The following is a 23,551-nucleotide window of genomic DNA, read 5'->3' on the forward strand; positions in this document are numbered from 1 at the left end:
TGTTATGCAAAATCAATCAGTGAAAAGTCCAGTATGGGAAGGATAGATTGCTACCCTCCACATAGAGGAGTCGTTGAGTCGCAGGCAGGCACAGTGAAGAAGAATGCTAGAAATGTTCGGCTTTCGGATGATATCCTTCCTCAGAACTAGACAATTCACAAACACATTTACACAAGCAGAACTGAAACGCAAATGGCCGCTATCATCTCCAAGTGCTACAGTGAAACACTTTTTTGCCACGACTTCCCATAATTTCCTCGTCTCAAACTGTGCGTCACATCTTTCCCCAAATCCCTCACCATGGAGACCAACACAACTACGGAAACATGTACATACTCTGCGAGCCACCGTACGCTGTGTGGCAGAAGGTACCCTGTTCCACAACTAGTTGTTTCCTTTCCTGCTCCAATCGCAAATAGAGCGAGGGAAAAATGACTGTGTATATGCCTCCATACAAGTCCTAATTTCTCGTACCTTACCTTTGTGGTCCGTATGCGAATTGTATGTTGGCGGCAGTAGGATCATTCTGCTGTCAACTTCAAATGCTGATTATCTGAACTTTATCAGTAGTGTTCTTCGGAGAGAATGTCTTCCTCCCTCCAGGGATTCCCACGTGAGCTTCCAAAGCATATCCATAACACCTGCATGCTGATTGAACCTACCAGTAACAAATCTAGCACCTTGCCTCTGAATTCCTTTGATATCTTCTTTCAATCTGACCTGGTACGTATCCCAGTACTCAAGAATATGTCGCACTGGCGTCCTATATGAGACCTCCTACGTAGATGAACTACACTTTCCAAAAATTCTCGCAAAAAATCGAAGTCCACCATTTGCCTTCCCAACCATAATCCTTCTATGCTGTTTCATTTCATATTGCTTCACAGTGTTACACCCAGATATTTAAACTGCACGAGTGTGTCAAGCGGGACACTACTAATGCTGTATCTGAACATTAAGGGTTTGTTTTTCCTACTCATCTGCATTGACTTACATTTTTCTACATTAAGAGCCAGCTGCCATTCATCATATCGACTAAAGATTTTGTCTATGTCATGCTGTATCAACCTACAGTCACTTAACTTTGCCTTTTCTGTTCACCACAGCATCATCAGCAAACAACCACAGATTGCTGCCCACCCTGCCTGCCAGATCATTTATGTATATAGAAAATAGCAATGGTCCTGTCACACTTCCTTGGGGTACTCCTGATGTTATCCCTGTCTCTGATGAACACTTGCCATCGAGGACAACATGTTCTTGTTGTGGTCTTCAGTCCAGAGACTGGTTTGATGCAGCTCTCCTTGCTCCTCTATCCTGTGCAAGCTTCTTCATCTCCCAGTACCTACTGCAACCTACATCCTTCTGAATCTGCTTAGTGTATTCATCTCTTGGTCTCCCTCTACGATTTTTACCCTCCACGCTGCCCTCCAGTACTAAATTGGTGATCCCTTGATGCCTCAACACATGCCCTACCAACCGATCCCTTCTTCTAGTCAAATTGTGCCACAAACTCCCCTTCTCCCCAATCCTATTCAATACTTCCTCATTAGTTATGTGATCTACCCATCTAATCTTCAGCATTATTTTGTAGCACCACATTTCAAAGCTTCTATTCTCTTCTTGTCCAAACTATTTATCGTCCATGTTTCACTTCCGTACATGGCTACACTCCATACAAATACTTTCAGAAATGACTTCCTGACACTTAAATCTATACTCAATGTTAACAAATTTCTCTTCTTCAGAAATGCTTTCCTTGCCATTGCCAGTCTACATTTTATATCCTTTCAGTTATTTTGCTCACCAAATAGCAAAATTCCTTTACTGCTTTAAGTGTCTCATTTCCTAATCTAATTCCCTCAGCATCACCCGATTCAATTTGGATACATTCCATTATCCTCGGTTTGCTTTTGTTGATGTTCATCTTATATCCTCCTTTCAAGACACTGTCTATTCCATTCAACTGCTCATTCAGGTCCTTTGCTGTCTCTGCCATAATTACAATGTTATCGGCGAACCTCAAAGTTTTTATTTCTTCTCCATGGATTTTAATACCTACTCCGAATTTTTCTTTTGTTTCCTTCACTGCTTGCTCAATATACAGATTGAATAACATCGGGGAGAGACTATAACCCTGTCTCACTCCCTTCCCAACCACTGCTTTCCTTTCATGTCGCTCGACTCTTACAACTGCCATCTGGTTTCTGTACAAATTGTAAATAGCCTTTCGCTCCCTGTATTTTACCCCTGCCACCTTCAGAATTTGAAAGTGCGTATTCCAGTCAACATTGTCAAAAGCTTTCTGTAAGTCTACAAATGCTAGAAACGTAGGTTTGCCTTTCCTTAACCTAGCTTTTAAGATAAGTCGTAGGGTCAGCATTGCCTCACGTTTCCCATCATTTTTACTGAATCCAAACTGATCTTCCTCGAGGTCGGCTTCTACTAGTTTTTCCATTCGTCTGTAAAGAATCCGTGTTATAATTTGGCAGCTGTGATGTATTAAACTGATAGTTTGGTAATTTTCACATTTGTCAACACCTGCTTCCTTTGGAATTGGAATTATTATATTCTTCTTGAAGTCTGAGGGTATTTTGCCTCCCTCATACATCTTGCTCACCAGATTGTAGAGTTTCGTCAGGACTGGCTCTCCCAAGGCTGTCAGTAGTTCTAATGGAATGTTGTCTACTCCCGGGGCCTTGTTTTGACTGACGTCTTTCAGTGCTCTGTCAAACTCTTCACGCAGTATCATATCTCCCATTTCATCTTCATCTACATCCTCTTCCATTTCCATAATATTGTCCTCAAGTACATCACCCTTGTATAGACCCTCTATGTACTCCTTCCACCTTTCTGCTTTCCCTTCTTTGCTTAGAACTGGGTTTCCATCTGAGCTCTTGATATTCATGCAAGTGGTTCTCTTTTCTCCAAAGGTCTCTTTAATTTTCCTGTAGGCAGTATCTATCTTACCCCTAGTAAGATAAGCCTCTACATCCTTACATTTGTCCTCTAGCCATCCCTGCTTAGCCATTTTGCACTTCCTGTCGATCTCATTTTTGAGACATCTGTATTGCTTTTTGCCTGCTTCATATACTGCATTTTTATATTTTCTCCTTTCATCAATTAAATTCAATATTTCTGTCATCCAAGGATTTCTACCAGCCCTTGTCTTTTTACCTACTTGCTCCTCTGCTGCCTTCACTACTTCATCCCTCAGAGCTACCCATTCTTCTTCTACTGTATTTCTTTCCCCCATTCCTGTCAATTGTTCCCTTATGCTCTCCCTGAAACTCTCTACAACCTCTGGTTTAGTCAGTTTATCCAGGTCCCGTCTCTTTAAATTCCCACCTTTTTGCAGTTTCTTCAGTTTTAATCTACAGGTCATAACCAGTAGATTGTGGTCAGAATCCACATCTGCCCCTGGAAATGTTTTACAATTTAAAACCTGGTTCCTAAATCTCTATCTTACCATTATGTAATCTATCTGAAACCTGTCAGTATCTCTGGGCTTCTTCCATGTATACAACCATCTTTCATGATTCTTGAACCAAGTGTTAGCTATGATTAAGTTGTGCTCTGTGCAATATTCTACCAGGCAGCTTCCTCTTTCATTTCTTACCCCCAGTCCATATTCACCTACTACGTTTCCTTCTCTTCCTTTTCCTACTGCCGAATTCCAGTCACCCATGACTATTAAATTTTCGTCTCCCTTCACAATCTGAATAATTTCTTTTATTTCATCATACATTTCTCCAATTTCTTCGTCATCTGCAGAGCTAGTTGGCATATAAACTTGTACTACTGTAGTAAGCGTGGGCCTTGTATCTATCTTGGCCACAATAATGCGTTCACTATGCTGTTTGTCGTAGCTTACCCGCATTCCTACTTTCCTATTCATTATTAAACCTACTCCTGCATTACCCCTATTTGATTTTGTGTTTATAACCCTGTAATCACCTGACCAGAAGTCTTGTTCCTCCTGCCACCGAACTTCACTAATTCCCACTATATCTGACTTTAACCTATCCATTTCCCTTTATAAATTTTCTAACCTACCTGCTTGATTAAGGGATCTGACATTCCACGCTCCGATCCGTAGAACGCCAGTTTTCTTTCTCCTGATAACGACATCCTCCTGAGTAGTCCCCGCCCGGAGATCCAAATGGGGGACTATTTTACCTCCAGAATATTTTACCCAAGAGGACGCCATCATCATTTAACCATACAGTAAAGCTGCATGCCCTCGGGAAAAATTAGGGCCGTAGTTCGCCTTGCTTTCAGCCGTTCGCAGTACCAGCACAGCAAGGCCGTTTTGGTTAGTGTTACAAGACCAGATCAGTCAATCATCCAGACTGTTGCCCCTGCAACTACTGAAAAGGCTGTTGCCCCTCTTCGGGGACCACATGTTTGTCTGGCCTCTCAACGGATACCCCTCCGTTGTAGTTGCACCTACGGTATGGCTATCTGTGTTGCTGAGGCACGCAAGCCTCCCCACCAACGGCAAGGTCCATGGTTATGGGGGAGGGGGGGGGGAGGACAACATACAGGTTTTATTACTTAAGAAGTATTCGAGCCAGTCACATATTCTGTATTCATGTACATTTGTTATCAGTCTGCAGTGGGGTATTGTGTCGATTGCTTTTTGGAAACCTAGAAATATGGAATCTGCCTGTACCATTAATCCGTAGTTCACAGTATATCTTGTGAGAAAAGAGCGATTTGGGTTTCACACAAGCAGTGCTTTATAAAGCTGTGCTGATTCATGGATATGAGCTTTTTGGTCTGTAGGAAATTTATTATATTCAAACTCAGAATATGCTCTAGAATTCTGCAGAAAACAAATGTTAAGGATTTGGTCTGTAATTTTCCAGGTCCATTCTTTTATCCCTCTTATATATAGGAATCATCTGCACTTTTTCCCAGTCACTAGGCATTTTGTGCTAGTCGAGAGATTTCCGATAAATGCAAACGAAGTAAGAGGCCAGTGATGTAGAGCATTCTTTGCAAATCTGAAACGACTGGAATCTACCACCTAAACCCTGATCCTACCCTTATGATGCTAGCTGCCAACAGAGGCACCACCATTGTGGTTATGAATCATACGGATTACCAGGCATAGAGTCTCTGCCAGAAGTCAGAATATCAGATAATGTCGGTGACACTATCTTACATATAAACAGGCTGGAAAAACAAGTAAACACTGTTACTGAAGATAGCAATAACATAGTTTCACGTTTATACATCAGGAGGACAAATGAATGGTTGTCAACAGAAACAGATAAAAATCAGGGCACTCTTGCACTTGGTAATGACAAGATTGAAAGCATATAAATATTTGGCATATCAAATCAATGATAACTGGGACTTCTCTGTAGAATTGAACAAGCCATTTCCAGCAAATGAGGAAATCTGTGACAACCTTGACATAAGTATTACACCTTGCACCTGATTACTTCAATGCCACGTGTTCAGTATCCCACTCCATGGAATTGAGACTTTATAGGATTTGGTGCAGTATTGTGTAAGGCATTTGAAATGTGGGCCTTTCAAAGGGTGTTAAGGATGTTGAGGACAGATAGCCACAGATGTGGCAGCATTGTGGCGTATGAACAAAGATTTAATAATTCTCAGTATACCAGCAAGAGAAGAAAAAGTTAACATCATCTTCACTTCAAACAGTAGGCCATTTTTTTATTTTGCCTGTTACAGTACCGATTGCTACCTCGGTCTTCCCTGACTACTTCCCGCAATTGGCTTAAATCTTATCTGGAGAAATAATCTTCCTCCATTCATTCCTTTGTTATGTTCATTCCAGTTTCTTCTATTATCTTGTATTTTGTAGAGGATGCTAAACATGTTCAGCTCTACCCTTAATTTCCAAATTTCAAAATCTGTTGGCTTTTGTTCATCACTTTACTGCTCATAGAAACCTCATCTCCGTTGCTTGTATGTGGCGTTCTTGATGTTTACTTATAACATATGATTCATTTCGGTAAAGAAGCATTGGAACTGCGTTTGTCTTATAGAATTTCAGTCTTGTTTGTTAAACAATGGAAAAATCAGGTTGGAATGTCGCATTGTTGTGAAAAGGAAAGTTGCTACGCTTACTCGCTGAAAGCTGTATTCATGACAGTCTTTTTATTGTGCCTATCTGTGACTCAGCATCTCTGCTATATAGTGAGTAGCAACTTTCCTTTTTACAATCTTGTTTGTTACCTCATTTTATTTTTTACATAGCTGTTTATTGTTCCACATTATTCCCAGACTTAGCTAATTTCCTCCCTATGTCTTCGTCATACTTACATACGATGTCACAGCCAAAGTAATTAATGTTTGACCTGTTCTATAGTTCTGTTGTTGATCAAGTTTTGTCCATACAGGATATTTCCCGGGAACAGGAACTCCGCCTTATGCAAGACACCTCTCTTCTGTTTTGTTTCACCCAGACATTTTTCAGCACATTTTGTGCTATCTTCAGTTGGTTCTTAATTATTTTTTAACTGTAAAATTGTTGTTATAAATTAACATTTAGCGAAACTTTTGGTACATAATATTTACAATTGTGAATGAATAATTGTTGTAAAATATTATACATCATTTGTTCATAGTTCACAGTTGAGATATTTATTAACAACCTGATGCACTATGTGTTGTGTATAACATTATATCAAAGTTCTGTTTATAGCTAATTGGCAAAAAGAGTGGATGTATGCATTAGTTTACATACCTTACATCATACTATTGGACATTTATTTTGGCAGCTATTCTGCTATACAAGCTACAACTTCTCATCTGCAAAACGGCAAAACGTAATTTTTATTTTTCTGTTTATTACGCATTTTCAATCAGAAATGAATATAAATCACATTTTTCGTGCGTAGCTTATGGTTTTGTTATTGTGGTGCTTTCTCATATGTTGCTGGTGATGTGAACAGGCAGATTTCGTGGCCTATAGTCGCTTGACACTGCACTTTCACTGATTTTTCAAAACTTGGCAGAGTTTTGCTGCCATTACGTGTTTTTGTGGCTGTGTGGTGTTCATTTGTTCCGTAGCATGTTTGGCTGGGTGAGGCGTGCGAGTTTGAAGTGTATTTGGCATCTGTGGTGTGTGTGTGTGTGTGTGTGTGTGTGTGTGTGTGTGTGTGTGTCCAGGAGTGGGGTAGAGAGAGAGGGAGAATTTTTTTTTCTCCTCAGTTGTTTTGGTTGTGGGTGTTATTTGTATAGTTTTTCTATTGTGGCGAAGAGAGTTTTATTGCACAGTGATGTGTATTCATTGAGTACTTTCTTTCCTTGGGCTGTTGATTTTTGGATGTGATAGTTTTCTTCTATTCACACTGAATGACCCAGAAAACCCATTTTTGCCTGTGACATGTAGGCTTGCCTGCAAAACAGGTAACTTTGGCAGGTCGATAGTTTCCACGTGACATGCCTATTGTGGTAAGGCAGCCTATGTGCCAGGAGCTGGAAAAAAAAGACATATTTGTCCATATCTCTGCTACTATTATAGCTGGGAGGTTATAAACCTCACAGTGCTGATACTTGTGAGGTTTGCTGTTTCTGTACCAAATTTGGTTGAAATCAGTCCAAGGGTTTGGGAGGAAATTCTCGACGTGCGCACACTCGTGCAGGCGCCTTCACACACACACACACACACACACACACACACACACACACACACACCTACCTCAGGGTGTTCCAGTAAATATATAAAAATGTGCATATAGCACTGCAGTAGGTATATAAAAAGGCGCATGTAGCACTCTAGTAGGTATATAAAAGCATGTGTATATTCAGATGCAGCATTGTATCAAAATTTCAAAGCAATAGGTGAAGAACTTTCAATTGGTGTAGTTTATTATTTCTTAATATTTACACTGGTAGGATAGCAGATAGTTCTAACTGGCTTAAAATTTCTCCATGTGGAAAAATCTGCTTCCAGTGATTTGGAGCATGGAGAGTGCGCATGGTAGTGTCTCCTCAGGGTGCCACTCAAGACTTTCAGTATATACTCCACACCCCAAATTCAGAAGAATTTATCTCGTATGAACATATCTAGAAGTATTCTGATGATAACATCTTAGCTGCAGGGGTGGACAGAAATTTGGAAATACCAAAACACAAAATGTTACCATTCCTAAATGGTGTAGGAAAACCGTTGGGATTTGAAACAGCTTCCAATTGTCCCAAAAAGGATGAATACACATCTTATACAGTTTTTAAAGGAATCTTGTACCATTGTTCCTGGAAAATAGCTGCAAGTTCAGGGAATGATGATGGAGGTGGTGAGCGATCAGGCATTTTCCTCTACAAAGTGGACAACCGAAGGCTTAATATTATTGAAATCTGGTGACTGGTGATGAGGTGGGAGATATGACAGTTCATCCTCCTGCTTACAAAACCAGTCCTGGTTGATGCAAGCTGTGTCAGCAGGGGCCCTGTCATCTTGGAACACAGCATCACCATTGGGAATGAACATTGTACCCTGCGATGGACCTGACTAGCCAAAATGCTCACATAATGCTTGGCAGTAATGCATCCTAGAGTAACTATGGGGCCCATGAAATAAGATGACAAGGTTGCCCTAATCATTTACTGAACCCCCACCATTTTTCAGTCTTACAATGTAAACACAGCCAGAAGTTGGAAACTGTGTACAACAAGACTCGTCCAATCGTATGAATTTGTTCCATTGCTCCATAGTCCAGGTTTTATGGCTTCAGTACCACATTTTCCTTTTATGGGAATTTGCATCAATGATGAGTGGTTTTGGAATTTATGTTCACCTGCCCTGCAATTCCCTGCTTATGGAACTGCCTTCATGTTGTTTCACTGCTGACATGGTTCATAAGTGTGACATTCAGATCTGCGGTGACATATGCAGCTGTCGTCGTCTTATTTTTTGTGACAGTTCTTTTCAAAGAACATTTGCCATGACCACTCAACATGCACTTTTGACTCGGTTGAAAGTTCTGATGAAAATTTTCCATCCTCTGCATGTCAGCTTAAATTACATGAATAAAACTGCTTGGGAATCAAGTGCTGTTAAGAGTTCAAGGCATTTGTCTGTAAGCTGTTGCGATCTTTCTAACCAGGTGATGTCACAAAACATTTATCCATACTTAATAATACATACCACATTGTCTGAAATATAGCATTTAATGGCCTAAGTCAGGCTTCTAATAAAAAAATAATAATAAGTAAATAAATAAAAAAAATTGCCCTCCATATTTGCCATGCGATTACTGATAGCCTCTTCTCAAGGTTGGCAGCTATATGATATACTCATGAAGCAACCTTGAGTAGGTATTAAAGCATTATCCGGGGCATTTTGTCACAATGTTAGTACGTTGCTGAAAATATTCGAGATAAAAGGCGAGTAACAATGAAGAATGAGTAAATAGAGTGGGGGACATGGAGATAGTTTTTTTAAAAGGGGTAATTATATTACTAGCTTTTGGAACATTTAAATGGTTCTTTGTCAGAAGGAAAATGTGCAGGAAACAGCAAAAAAGTGAAAAATTTAATTACTGGCAACAAGGAAAAATTACTTTGAGCAGCACTGTTAGGTGGTACATAATGCACATAAAAGGAAGTCATTGATCTTCTTCCTGCATTTTGTACTACTGTGAAAACAACACAGTGTGATTTTTCTTTCCTACCAGCACTTATAAAACTAACCAGTTTTCCTTATTTCCAAACTTCATTTCTTTTGATGAAGCAAATACTTTAAAAACTGGAATCCTGCTGTTATTATTTTTGCTGTTAATAATAATAGTAATAATAAGACTTTGCAAACAACAAATAGAAACAGTAGATCACATCACAAGTGGATGTACAATACTAGCAAATACAGAATACCCCAGAAGACATGACAATGTAGTGAAAATAATACATCAACAGCTTGCCTTACAACATAAACTTATAAAACAACATGTTCCCACATACAAGTATGCACCACAAAATGTACTGGAGAACGATGAATACAAATTATACTGGAACAGAACCATTATAACAGATAAAACAACACCACATAACAAACCTGACATCATACTCACCAATAAAAAGAAGAAATTAACACAACTAATCGAAATATCCATACCCAATACAACAAATATACAAAAGAAAACAGGAGAAAAAATTGAAAAATACATCCAACTGGCTGAGGAAGTCAAGGACATGTGGCATCAGGATAAAGTTGACATTATACCAATTATACTATCAACTACAGGAGTCACACCACACAATATCTACCAGTACATCAATGCAATACAGCTACATCCAAGCTTATATATACACAACTACAGAAATCTGTAATTATTGACACTTGTTCAATTACCCGAAAGTTCCTAAATGCAATGTAACATATACCGTACAGTTAAAAGGAAGTCATGCTTGATCAAGGTCAGCATCACCTTCCATTTTTAACCAGACATAACGTCTGAGACAAAAAAGAAATAATAATAATAATAATAATAATGGAAGTCACGCTTGATCAAGGTCGACGTAACCTTCCATTTTTAACCAGACATAACGTCTGAGACAGGAAAGAGAAATAATAGTAATAATAATAATAATAATAATAATAATAATTTGTGGCTGTGTAACCTGCTCCAGCTGTTCTTATTACAGCAATTGGTTAGTGAACGCACCTGTCAGATATTATTATGTTAGTTTTTAACCACAATTTTGAATTAAATCATTGACAGTTCACACACACAAGTGTCATTTCCTTAATTTATTATTTTCTGTGGTGCCTTTAGGTTGAAGACGACTTGGAGAAACTGAAGAATGCATCAAGCCAATCAGAATTGTTGGACAACATCAAAGCATTTGGTCGTAATGCCTCGGAACTTATGAGCCAAGCAGCAAAGAGGCAACAAGAACTGAAGGATCCTCAGTTAAGAGATGATCTGGCAGCTGCAAGAGCAGTCCTCAAGAAGCATTCCACTATGTTACTCACAGCCTCAAAGGTAAATGAATTATGGCTCTTCTTCCACAAGTTATCTAAAGACTCAGTTGTCAAACCCATTTTCTAAGCTGCTTTAGTGATTTGTGTTGTAATACTATTTGGTCATTGTAATAATGTGCATTGTAAACTTGGAAATTATATTTTGAGTATCATAATTCGTTGCTCAAAAGAAAATGGATGGCTACTAGAATTGTATAACTTAATTTAGGTGATGCCTGGAAATATCTGTTTACCCATTATGTAATGCTAAATTTTAGTGTTGCCATTTCAAACTCCCATGTAGTTTGTTAACAACTGTACTTGTAAAATATAATCTTAATACAGAATAAGTAAATATTTAAGAGCCACCCATTGTGCATCCCACGTCTCATCGACATTGTATATCAATGGTGTCTGTATATATGAGTAATGTAACTCTCCACCACTCCATATTGTGGAATGGCAACTTAAGAATGCTACAAGAACGGTATGATATTGAGCCTAATAGCACGGATACTGTTTTTTGAGAACAAATTCGTGTGTCATGCGTTTTTGCAGACTTAAATCTGTACATCCTCACTTGGAGCTATACTTAGGAGACGAGCTACTAGAAGTAGCTTTTTAGCATTATTATTTAATATTAAAGTAACATGGACACCACACATACACCAACTCAGGGATTATTGCTTGAGGAGTCTAAATGCTCTCTGTTGCATCTTCATCACGATCACCATCACCATCATCTCCTCCTGGGGAATTGATCAAGTGGTTTTATCAATGTTTTTTAAAATGCTAATTTGACCTATCTTAGGCTATGAATATATTGCTTACGGTTCAGCAGCAACATCTATGCTGGATGTATTAGACCCTTTACAACATAATGGAGTAAGTGTAGCAACTGGAGCCTTTTGTATTGATCCTCCTTGTAGAAACAGGCAGCCTTCCTTTGAGAGTGCAACACGAGCTACTCCTGATCGGATACTCACTTGCTCTCAACCAGCAGCTAGAATACCCTTGTTATCCCATTCTGCTACAAAATTACAGAACCTGGCTGCCTATGAAACACCTCTGAACATTTATACTAGCTGAGGTATGCCTTGAAGATCTATGTAGAGAACTCCAACTCTCCTCACTTGCTTTTTATGCAAGAACACATCTTTGATTTCCCTTGGTATGTCCCTAGGCCAGTGATATGGATGGACATGCACTGTTACACCAAGGGAACTATAGATTCCACCACTGACAGCAGATGATTAACTCTATATATCATGATTATCCACACAATTAAATCATATATACAGGTTTCTCTGAGTTCAATGAATGTGTTGACTATGCCAATGGCTGTGGAGGAGCAATACTCTGTACTGAGTATGTGCAGTACATTTATTGCATAAGTAACAGCCATATTTCGAGCTCTTCAGCGTATCGAAATTCACCCAAACCTCATATATATGGGTCCTTGATTCGACTGTGAGTAATAGACCATTGCTATACACGAAATCTGCTGGTCTCCAACATTCACAACCCGCTATATAATCTCTACAGGATAAAAATCTCCATAACTTTTCTATGGACACGGTCACATGGGCGTCCTAGGTAATCAACTTGGTGACAGACTTTCCAAGGATGCAACAATAGTGGAAACATTACAACTGTGAACATCAGACAGTGATGTTTGATCCCATCTCAAGACACTTATCTGAGATAGGGAACATAGAATGGCAAAATACTGCACATTTGAAAAAACTCCAATAGATAAACAAGACCACTAAAGACTGGCGAACTTCACTCTTGGCATGGCCTGTCACAAAGCAGCTGTGGTTCTAAACTGCTTGCACATTGGTCACACCCCTCCTCGCAAAGTGCGCTTGTGGAGCACCTTTTACAGTACTTCATATACTCAAAGAATGTGTCATCTTAACTGCTCTACAACATAAACTGAAATGGGATGAACACCTACAGCTGCCCACTGTTTTACATTTCTTAGGAGAGAATGCATGCTACACTAAAATCTAAAGCCATTACTAACAGAACTAGCTTAGGGAGTGAGAACACAGGTGTGCCTTTCGCTGGTACTCTTAACTTCAATAGGCCCTCATGTATGCTGTGCATCTGAACCAATGCATAGTACTATCTTCTACCCCTGAAATCTGTATGCTTACTTTCTTTCCCTTTCCATTTGTACATATCATACAGTTTTATGTTCATTCCTCTGTTGTTGTTGTTGTTGTCTTCAGTCCAGAGACTGGTTTGATGCAGCTCTCCATGCTACCCTACCATGTGCAAGCTTCTTCATCTCCCAGTACTCACTGCAACCCACATCCTTCTGAATCTGCTTAGTGTATTCATCTCTTGGTCTCCCTCTACGAGTTTTACCCTCCACACTGCCCTCCAATACTAAATTGGTGATCCCTTGATGCCTCAGAATATGCCCTACCAACAGATCCCTTCTTCTAGTCAAGTTGTGCCACAAACTCCCCTTCTCCCCAATTCTATTCAATACCTCCTCATTTGTTATGTGATCTACCCATCTAATCTTCAGCATTCTTCTGTAGCACCACATTTCGAAAGCTTCTATTCTCTTCATGTCCAAACTATTTATCGTCCATGTTTCACTTCCATACATGGCTACACTCCATACAAATACTTTCAGAAATGACTTCTTGACACACAAAACTATACTCAATGTTAATAAACTTCTCTTCTTCAGAAACGCTTTCCTTGCCATTGCCAGTCTACATTTTAAATCCTCTCTGCTTCGACCATCATCAGTTATTTTGCTCCCCAAATAGCAAAACTCATTTACTACTTTAAGCGTCTCATTTCCTAATCTAATTCCCGCAGCATCATCTGATTTAATTTGGATGCATTCCATTATCCTCGTTTTGCTTTTGTTGATGTTCATCTTATATCCTCCTTTCAAGACATTGTCCATTCCGTTCAGCTGCTCTTCCAGGTCCTTTGCTGTCTCTGACGACAGAATTACAATGTAATCGGCGAACCTCAAAGTTTTTATTTCTCCTCCATGGATTTTAATACCTACTCCGAATTTTTCTTTTGTTTCCTTTACTGCTTGCTCAGTATACATATTGAATAAAATCGGGGAGAGGCTACGACCCTGTCTCACTCCCTTCCCAACCACTGCTTCCCTTTCATGCCCCTGTACTCTTACAACTGCCATCTGGTTTCTGTACAAATTGTAAATAGCCCTTCACTCCATGTATTTTACCCCTGCCATCTTCAGAATTTGAAAGAGAGTATTCCAGTCAACATTGTCAAAACCTTTCTCTAAGTCTACAAATACTAGAAACGTATGTTTGCCTTTCCTTAATCTTTCCAAGATAAGTCATAGGGCCAGTATTGCCTCATGTGTTCCAACATTTCTATGGAATCCAAACTGATCTTCCCCGAGGTTGGCTACTACCAGTTTTTCCATTTGTCTGTAAAGAATTCGTGTTAGTATTTTGCAGCCATGGCTTATTAAACTGATAGTTCGCTAATTTTCACATCTGTCAACACCTTCTTTCTTTGGGATTGGAATTATTACACTACTGGCCATTAAAATTGCTACACCATGAAGATGATGTGCTACAGACACGAAATTTAACTGACAGGAAGAAGATGCTGTGATATGCAAATGGTTAGCTTTTCAGAGCATTCACACTAGGTTGGCGTCGGTGGCGACACCTACAACGTGCTGACATAAGGAAAGTTTCCAACTGATTTCTCATACACAAACAGCAGATGAGCGGCGTTGCCTGGTGAAATGTTGTTGTGATGCCTCGTGTAAGGAGGGGAAACGCGTACCATCACATTTCAGACTTTTATAAAGGTCGGAATCTAGCCTATCGCGATTGCGGTTTATCGTATCATGGCATTGCTGCTCGCGTTGGTCGAGATCCAATGACTGTTAGCAGAATATGTAATCGGTGGGTTCACGAGGGTAATACGGAATGCCGTGCTGGATCCCAGCGGCCTCGTATCACTAGCAGTCGAGATGACAGGCATCTCATCCGCATGGCTGTAACGGATCGTGCAGCCACGTCTCGATCCCGGAGTCAACAGATGAGGACGTTTGCAAGACAACAACCATCTGCACGAACAGTTAGATGACGTTTGCAGCAGCATGGACTATCAGCTCGGAGACCGTGGCTGCAGTTACCCTTGACGCTGCATTACAGACAGGAGCGCCTGCCATGGTGTACTCAACGATAAACCTGGGTGCACAAATGGCAAAACGTAATTTTTTTGGATGAATCCAGGTTCTGTTTACAGCATCATGACGGTCGCATCCGTGTTTGGTGACATCGCGGTGAACGCACATTGGAAGCGTGTATTCGTCATCGCCACACTGGCGTATCACCCGGCGTAATGGTATGGGGTGCCATTGGTTACACGTCTGGGTCACCTCTTGTTCGCACTGACGGCACTTTGAACAGTGGATGCTACATTTCAGATGTGTTACGACCCGTGGCTCTACCCTTCGTTTGATCCCTGCGAAACCCTACATTTCAGCAGTATAATGCACGACCTCATGTTGCAGGTCCTGTATGGGCCTTTCTGGATACAGAAAATTTTCGACTGCTGCCCTGGCCAGCACATTCTCCAGATCTCTCACCAACTGAAAACATCTGGTCAGTGATGGCTGAGCAACTGGCTCGTCACTACTGTTGATGAACTGTGGTATCGTGTTAAAGCTGCATTCATGGGCAGCTGTACCTGTACATGCCATCCAAGCTCTGTTTGACTCAATGCCCAGGTGTATCAAGGCCATTATTATGGCCAGAGGTGGTTGTTGTTCTGGGTACTGATTTCTCAGGATCTATGCACCCAAATTGTGTGAAAATGTAATCACATATCAGTTCTAGTATAATATATTTGTCCAATGAATACCCATTTATCATCTGCATTTCTTCTTGGTGTAGCAATTTTAATGTCCAGTAGTGTATATTCTTCTTGAAGTCTGAGGGTATTTCGCCTGTCTCATACATCTTGCTTACTAGATGGTAGAGTTTTGTTAGGCCTGGCTCTCTCAAGGCTGTCAGTAGTTCTAATGAAGTGTTGTCTACTCCCAGGGCCTTGTTTCAACTTAGGTCTTTCAGTGCTCTGTCCAACTCTTCACACAGTATCATATATCCTATTTCATCTTCATCTACATTCTCTTCCATTTCTATAATATTGTCCTCAAGAACATCACCCTTGTATAGACCCTCTATGTACTCCTTCCACCTTTCTGCTTTCCCTTCTTTGCTTAGAACTGGGTTTCCATCTGAGCTCTTGATATTCATGCAAGTGGTTCTCTTTTTCTCCAAAGGTCTCTCTTAATTTTTCTGTAGGCAGTATCTATCTTACCCCTAGTGATATGTGCCTCTACATCCTTACATTTGTCCTCTAACCATCCATGCTTAGCCATTTTGCACTTCCTGTCGATCTCATTTTTGAGACGGGCTTCTTTTACTGCATTTTTATATTTTCTCCATTCATCCATTAAATTCAACATCTCTTCTGTTACCCAAGGATTTCTATTAGCCCTCGTCTTTTTACCTACTTGATCCTCTGCTGCCTTCACTATCATGTCTCTCAAAGCTACCCATTCTTCTCCTACTGTATTTCTTTCCCCCATTGTTGTCAATCGTTCCGTAATGCTCTCCCTGAAACTCTCTACAACCTCTGGTTCTTTCAGTTTATCCAGGTCCCATCTCCTTAAATTCCCGCCTTTTTGCAGTTTCTTCAGTTTCAATCTGCAGTTCATAACCAATAGATTGTGGTCAGAATCCACATCCGCCCCTGGAAATGTCTTACAATTTAAAACCTGGTTCCTAAATCTCTGTCTTACCATTATGTAATCTGTCTGATACCTTTTAGTATCTCCAGGATTCTTCCAGGTATACAACCTTCTTTCATGATTCTTGAACCAAGTGTTAGCTATGATTAAGTTATGCTCTGTGCAAAATTCTACAAGGCGGCTTCCTCTTTCATTTCTTCGCCCCAATCCATATTCACCTACTATGTTTCCTTCTCTCCCTTTTCGTACTGACGAATTCCAGTCACCCATGACTATTAAATTTTCGTCTCCCTTCACTACCTGAATAATTTCTTTTATCTCGTCATACATTTCATCAATTTCTTCATCATCTGCAGAGCTAGTTGGCATATAAACTTGTACTACTGTAGTAGGCATGGGCTTTGTGTCTATCTTGGCCACAATAATGCGTTCACTATGCCGTTTGTAGTAGCTAACCCGCACTCCTATTTTTTTATTCATTATTAAACCTACTCCTGCATTACCCCTATTTGATTTTGTATTTATAACCCTGTAATCACCTGACCAAAAGTCTTGTTCCTCCTGCCACCGAACTTCACTAATTCCCACTATATCTAACTTTAACCTATCCATTCCCCTCTATATACGAGGGTAATTCAATAATTAATGTGACAAATTGGTCTGGAGAAAAAAGTGTTTGTTTTTACAAAACAATACTTTTTCTACTTTTCAACATAATCCCCTTAAATATTTGTGCACTTGTTCCAATGGGTTACAAGCTTTCTTTTCCGGCTGTGAAGAACTCTTTATCTTTGAACAAATTTCCTACGAACTTTTTCATGTCCTTGTTGTCGTGGAACCTCTTCCCACATAATGCCTCCTTCAGTGCACGAAACGAATGGATATCACTAGGTGCTAAATCAGGACTGTAAGGGTGATGAGGCAGTACTTCCCAGCCCATTTTGTTGATGGTTTCGTGGTAGTTGAGCAATACGAGGATGTGCGTTGTCTTGCTGGAGAACCACACCTCTCCTCTGAGTTCCACAACATCTGTCTCTCATGGCTGCTTTCACCTTGTTTAAAAGCAATCCGAGTAGTACTGGCTGTTCATTGTATGTTGCTCTTTGAGGTGATAAAAAAAAAAAAAACTGGACCTTCAGCATCCCAAAACACGTCAACATGACTTTTCCTGCTGATGTGTGAGTTTAGAATTTTTTCATGACAGGTGAGGTGGTGTGCTTTGTCTTTTTGATTCTGGCTCGTAATAATGAACCCAAGTTTCATCACAAGTTAAAAAGCTTTGTTGAGGAAGTGCACACTTTCTCTTTTACAACATTCCTGTAGCTCTGTGCACACTCTCAACCTTGTTTCCTTGTGTAGGTGTGTCAACTCCTTTGGGATCCGTCTCGCACATGTTTTGCGGCACTTCAGCGTGTTACAGATAATGTTATGAACTGCACCAGTACTAACTTGAACCTTATCAACTATCATTTCCATAGTCACACGGCGGTTGGCACGAATGATGTAATCGATTCGACTTTCAAGTGAGGGAGTTGAAACTGCAACTGGTCAACCAGAATAGTGTTTGGCAATCACTGAGTCGCAACAATTTTTGAACTGCTGTACCCACTTGTAAAAATTTGCACGATTCATACAACCTTCACCATAAACTTTAGACATTCTACAGTATATATTCTCTGGTTTCTTGCCATCAGCAAGCAAAAAACGAAAAACTGAATGTTGTTCAACTAGTGTGGATATTTCAAGTGGACTCGCCATCTTGAAATGTATTTTTGAGGTTATAAACAAAACAATGTTGATACATCAGCTAATCAGGGCTCATCCCACTGATGCCAACTTAAAGCCATAGAAGTACCAAACTTGCCCTACTACCAGTTTTTCCCCCAGACCAATTTGTGTCTTTAATTATTGAATGAATATTTTATGCATGGATGTCAGTGGCATATGTTTGTGGAAGGGAAACACATCTCACCACACATACAGTGATGTGCCAAATGATTTACTAACTGAATGGACACAGCAATTTTATTATGTTTATGAACTTAAGTTTCATGTCTAACTAATATTTCATTAAACTATTTTAAAGAAGAAGAAAAACACACACACACACACACACACACACACACACACACACACACACACACACACACACATTTTTACTGAAGATCATGAAGATGAACAGAGTGTTCAGTATTTGGTATGTTCTCCTTTATCAGCCATCAAATCTTTAATTCTCCTTGGAATGCTCATAATGCATTTCTTCGACATATTATAGAGTTAAAGTATCCTGTGCCATGGTCTGAAAAGTTTTTCTGTCATCCTGATGTTACTCGTGGGTATATCTCCCTTTGCAATTTCCATCTTCAGTCCTTGCCAGACATTTTCAATTGGATTCATGTCTCTGAAGTTCCCTGGCCAGTTCAAAACATGAATTCCAGTCTCATTTCAATATTTTGTAACAGATTTTGCACTGTGGCTTGGTGCAGAATTGTGCATAAAGATGTAATTGTTGTTGGGAAACCAGTTGTTCACATAGGGAAGAAATACGATTTCCAGTACTGAACTTGACAAGTCCTCTCTTTCACAATATAAATGTGTCCATTTCCTTTGCTACTTACCACAAATCAAACCGTCACTGAAAGAGGATGCTTGACTCATCGAGCTGTGCAATCTTTGTGGAATGTTTCATGCCTCCTGCAACTCACAAATTCTGTTTTGTCTTGCGGAATTTGCATACTTGTTTCATCAGAAAAATGGACCCGAAAAGAATTTACATGTCACAATTGGAAGTGTCTGTTATCATAAAAGAAGGAGCAGGATGATGAGATCATTTATTTATCTCATTCCAGTCATCCATGGTCCAGTTTTTGTACTTTTTGTCCCATTCTAGTCATTTTTGTTTCATCACTGGGTTACGTTTGTGTCTCTTGGCGGCACGGTGGTATTGTAGCCCCATTTCATTGAATCTTTGCTCCACAGTATGGGTAGTATAGGCACTCCAGCGTGTTCTTAATCACTTGTATCTGTTCTTTTCAGTTTTCCACTACCATTTTTCTTAATTTTCTGTCTGTTCTATGGGATGTCATGAGACTTCAACTGCACTTACCTTTCTGCTGTGTTTTGAGTCTTTCATCATTTTTTTTAGTTTGTTGCTTGTATTTTGAGCTGTGGTGTTTGAAATCACTTCCATAAGAGTAATATCTCACTGACTATATTGACAGTGTATGAAAAGAGTTTATATTCTGCCTCTCTTTCTGTGGAGTGAGGTGAATACATTTACTCTATCTGAAAACAGTCACTATATTCAGACTTACAGAATGCATTAAGGATTAAAACATGGAAACATTGCATAAAAATATGATGTATTGCATAAAGTTCGATAATAATTGAAAATATCACCAATCTTCTGTGTGTATTACACTATAATTCACTTCACAGTGGTAGCTCTGACCACCACAACTATTCAATATCTCAGCAAAGTTTGAAATAACAATCTGAATAAATTATTGAATGGGCATACATTATTGTCATACAAAAAGTATAAGTTATTTCCTATTCTACAATGCGAATCATTGTTTAATGTAGAGTACTTCCACACTAAACTTCAGAACTTCTCGAACTACATGGTGAGTATATTAATTTGGCATCCTACTGATACTTCATGCTGGCATACAATCCTCCCATTCCCTTTTAGATTTAACAACCTCCACCACTACCTCAAAATATGAGTAATTGAAGCATGGGGTTTCAAACACGCAGTGGCAAAGATAAGGTATTTTGAATCACAAAGTGAAGGGACTGGAAGCATTGCCTACAGTAAGTATCCTCTCATTTTTTCTGGTTTCTTGTGCTTATTAGAATGTTGCATCTACCCATTGGCTGTGCTACATTTAAAGCCTCTAAGGTTAACCACCAGAAACAAGTTTGGTTACAAGGGTGATTATGAACTTAATTTATGGAAATTGGTTCAGAAAAACAATGACATCTTTCTTTTGTTTTAAACTTTGTACTAAGCATAAAAAAGAAAGTTGTTCATTAGTCTATTTAATGATGACTTTCAGAGTAAATAGCTAACTATTGCTTATTTTTAGCATAGTTGATTAGGCTAGACTGTTAAATGTAGATGCTGTAGTGGCTTGAACTATATCCATATAACTCAAAAATCTGCAGGTATATGTACGTCACCCTGAGCTTGCAGCAGCAAAAGCAAATCGTGACTACGTGTTCAAACAAGTTTGTGAAGCAGTCAACACAATATCTGATGTGGCACAAGGCAAGGGGCCTTCTGTGCCCCAGAACCCGTATGATGGCCCAGGTGAACTAGCTGCAGCACTTGATGATTTTGATGTACGTACCTGTTTGTTTCTTTGTTCGTTTGTTTATGAATTTGCATTAGTTATCATTTACACGCTAGGGAGTGTATTCTATCTACATTTGTTACGTTTGATGAATGTTCATTCCTGTTCATTCACTATTTCATTGGTAACTGAAGTTCGATGTTACCTGTACTGTATAATATGCTAAGGACTGTTATTGGTGTTTTAATGTTTATCTCTTATTAAACATAATGTATGGTTATTAAACATAATTTATGGTTACTGGTGATATGGTGTTCTTCCTGAGATACTTTAAAATTATCCTGAGATACATTAAAATTAATGTGTTTGTGTTCTTATCATATTTCCATGAGTATTTATTTTTCATATTCTGTTTGTATGCTTTTAAATAGAAGAGACTATGTTGAATTGCTAGAAAACACTGTTGAAAGGTTGATTAAGTATTTTATGGTTGTTTAATCTCGGTAATGGCACAGAGAAAAGAGAGCAGGTAGAACATAATATTAAAGAGTCAGTAAGGAAACTATGACAATTTGGGTTGAAATAGAGACCTTCACAAACAGTAAGTTCGGGTAACTTGGAACAGTGGAAGAAGAAATAAAGAGGCAGTGTCGTTGCTCAGATTAACAGTTATTTACTAGATATGAATATGGTACATAAAAGTTGTGTGCATTAATAGAAAATCTCAGGCAACTGTAATACATATATGAATATAAGTAACAACTCACTATATAGAGGAATTATAGATAAAATTGCTTGGATCTTATACAAATTCCTTCTTTTCAGTTAACAAACACTCAAATGCAATGACACACGTACTACCACTGTTGTGCTCTGACACTTTCCAATTGAATGGACTTTCCTACAGTCTGGTCTGCTGCTCAGCACTGGGTCTATTTTGTGGGCACTAATCAGTTCCCATGTTGTTGTTATTGTTGTTGTTGTGCTCTTCAGTCTGATATTTTAGTCAAGTTGTGTCAAAAAAAAATTTTCCCCCCAACTTGATTTTATACTTCCTCATTAGTTATTCAATCTGGCGATCTAATATTCAGCCTACTTCTGTAATACCACATTTCAAAAGCTTCTCTTCTCGTCTGCATTGATTATTCTCCATGTTTCAATTCCTTACAAGGCTACACTGTAGACAAATACTGCCAGAAAACACTTTCTAATAATTAAATTTATATTCAATTTGAACAAATTTATGTTTTTCAGATATTCTTTCCTTGCTGGTGTTAGTTTGAATTTTGTATACTTTCTACTTTGGCCATCATCAGTTGTTTTACTGTCCAAATAACAAAACTCGTGTATGACATTTTAGTGTCTCGTTTCCTAATCTAATTCCTGCAGCATCACCTGATTTAATTCAACTACATTTTATTATTCTCGTTTTGCTTCTGGTGACACTCATCTTATAATGTCTTTTATAGACACTATCCATTCCATTCAACTGCTCTTCCCAGTCCTTTACTATGTCTAACAGAGCTATAAAGTCATCGACAAACATCTGTCTTTTTATTTCTTCTTCCTGATCTTTGTTTACCGCTTCAAATTTCTCCTTTGTATCCATTACTGTTTACGTAATGTACAGATTGAATAACGTGAGAGATATGCTATACTCCTGTCTCACTCACTTCTCAACCACTGCTTCCTGGTCATGTCCTTTGACTCTTGTTAACTGTGATCTGATTTCTGTACAGGTTGAGGTTGTGGATAACCTGTGCTCCCTGTATTTTATCCCTACAACATTCAAGATTACAGAGTGTATTCCACTCAGTGTTGCCAAAAGCATGCTTTAAATCTACACATGCTATAAATGTAGGTTTGCATTTATTCTAAGATAAGTTGCAAGGCCAGTATTGCTGTGCATATTCCCATCTTTTCTGGAACTCAAATTGATGTTCCCGGAGGTCGACTTCTACTGATTTTTCCATTCTTCTGTAAATAATTGGTCTCAGTACTTTGCTAATATGACTTTTTAAACTGGTTATTTCTTTTTTTTGTCTTCGGTCCAAATACTGCTTTTAAGTAGCTCTCTATGCAAGTGTATCCTATGCAAGTCTCTTCATCTTTATGTCACTATTGCAGTCTGCTTCTACTTTGACCTGTTCACTGTTGTCAAGATTGATATTCCTGTACAATTTTTACTTCCACACATCCATATTGTACCAAATTAAGTGTTCTTCGGCATGACAGGTGTGTCCTATGAGCCTATCCTTTCCTTTAGTCAAGTTGTACCACAACAATCTTTTTTCCCCAATACTATTGAGTAGCTTATCATTAGTTATCTGATGTACATGTCTAATCTTTAGCACTCACCTCTAGCATCATATGCAAAAACCTCTATTGTTTGACCTCTCTGTTTCAGTGTTGAATAAGGTTGCTGCGAGGTGAATACTTCCTTAGGTGTAAGTTTTTATTTGATGTGAACTACCACTTTTTTCACAGAAAGGCTTTTATTGCCATTAGAAGACTACATTA

General features: G+C 39.0%; 1 protein-coding gene across 2 annotated transcripts in view; it reads left to right on the plus strand.

The window, feature by feature from the left end:
• The window catches only part of LOC126481011 (catenin alpha), a 152,473-nt gene that overhangs the window by 28,239 nt on the left and 100,683 nt on the right, over window positions 1-23,551 (plus strand). For both annotated transcript variants that reach the window (XM_050104467.1, XM_050104468.1), the window contains exons 4-5: window positions 10,761-10,970; window positions 20,904-21,080. In XM_050104467.1, coding sequence (XP_049960424.1) covers window positions 10,761-10,970; window positions 20,904-21,080 — 387 coding nt within the window. The remainder of the gene's footprint in view (window positions 1-10,760; window positions 10,971-20,903; window positions 21,081-23,551) is intronic.

Source organism: Schistocerca serialis, chromosome 5 (genome assembly GCF_023864345.2).
Source record: "Schistocerca serialis cubense isolate TAMUIC-IGC-003099 chromosome 5, iqSchSeri2.2, whole genome shotgun sequence".
Classification (NCBI taxonomy): Eukaryota; Metazoa; Arthropoda; class Insecta; order Orthoptera; family Acrididae; genus Schistocerca; species Schistocerca serialis.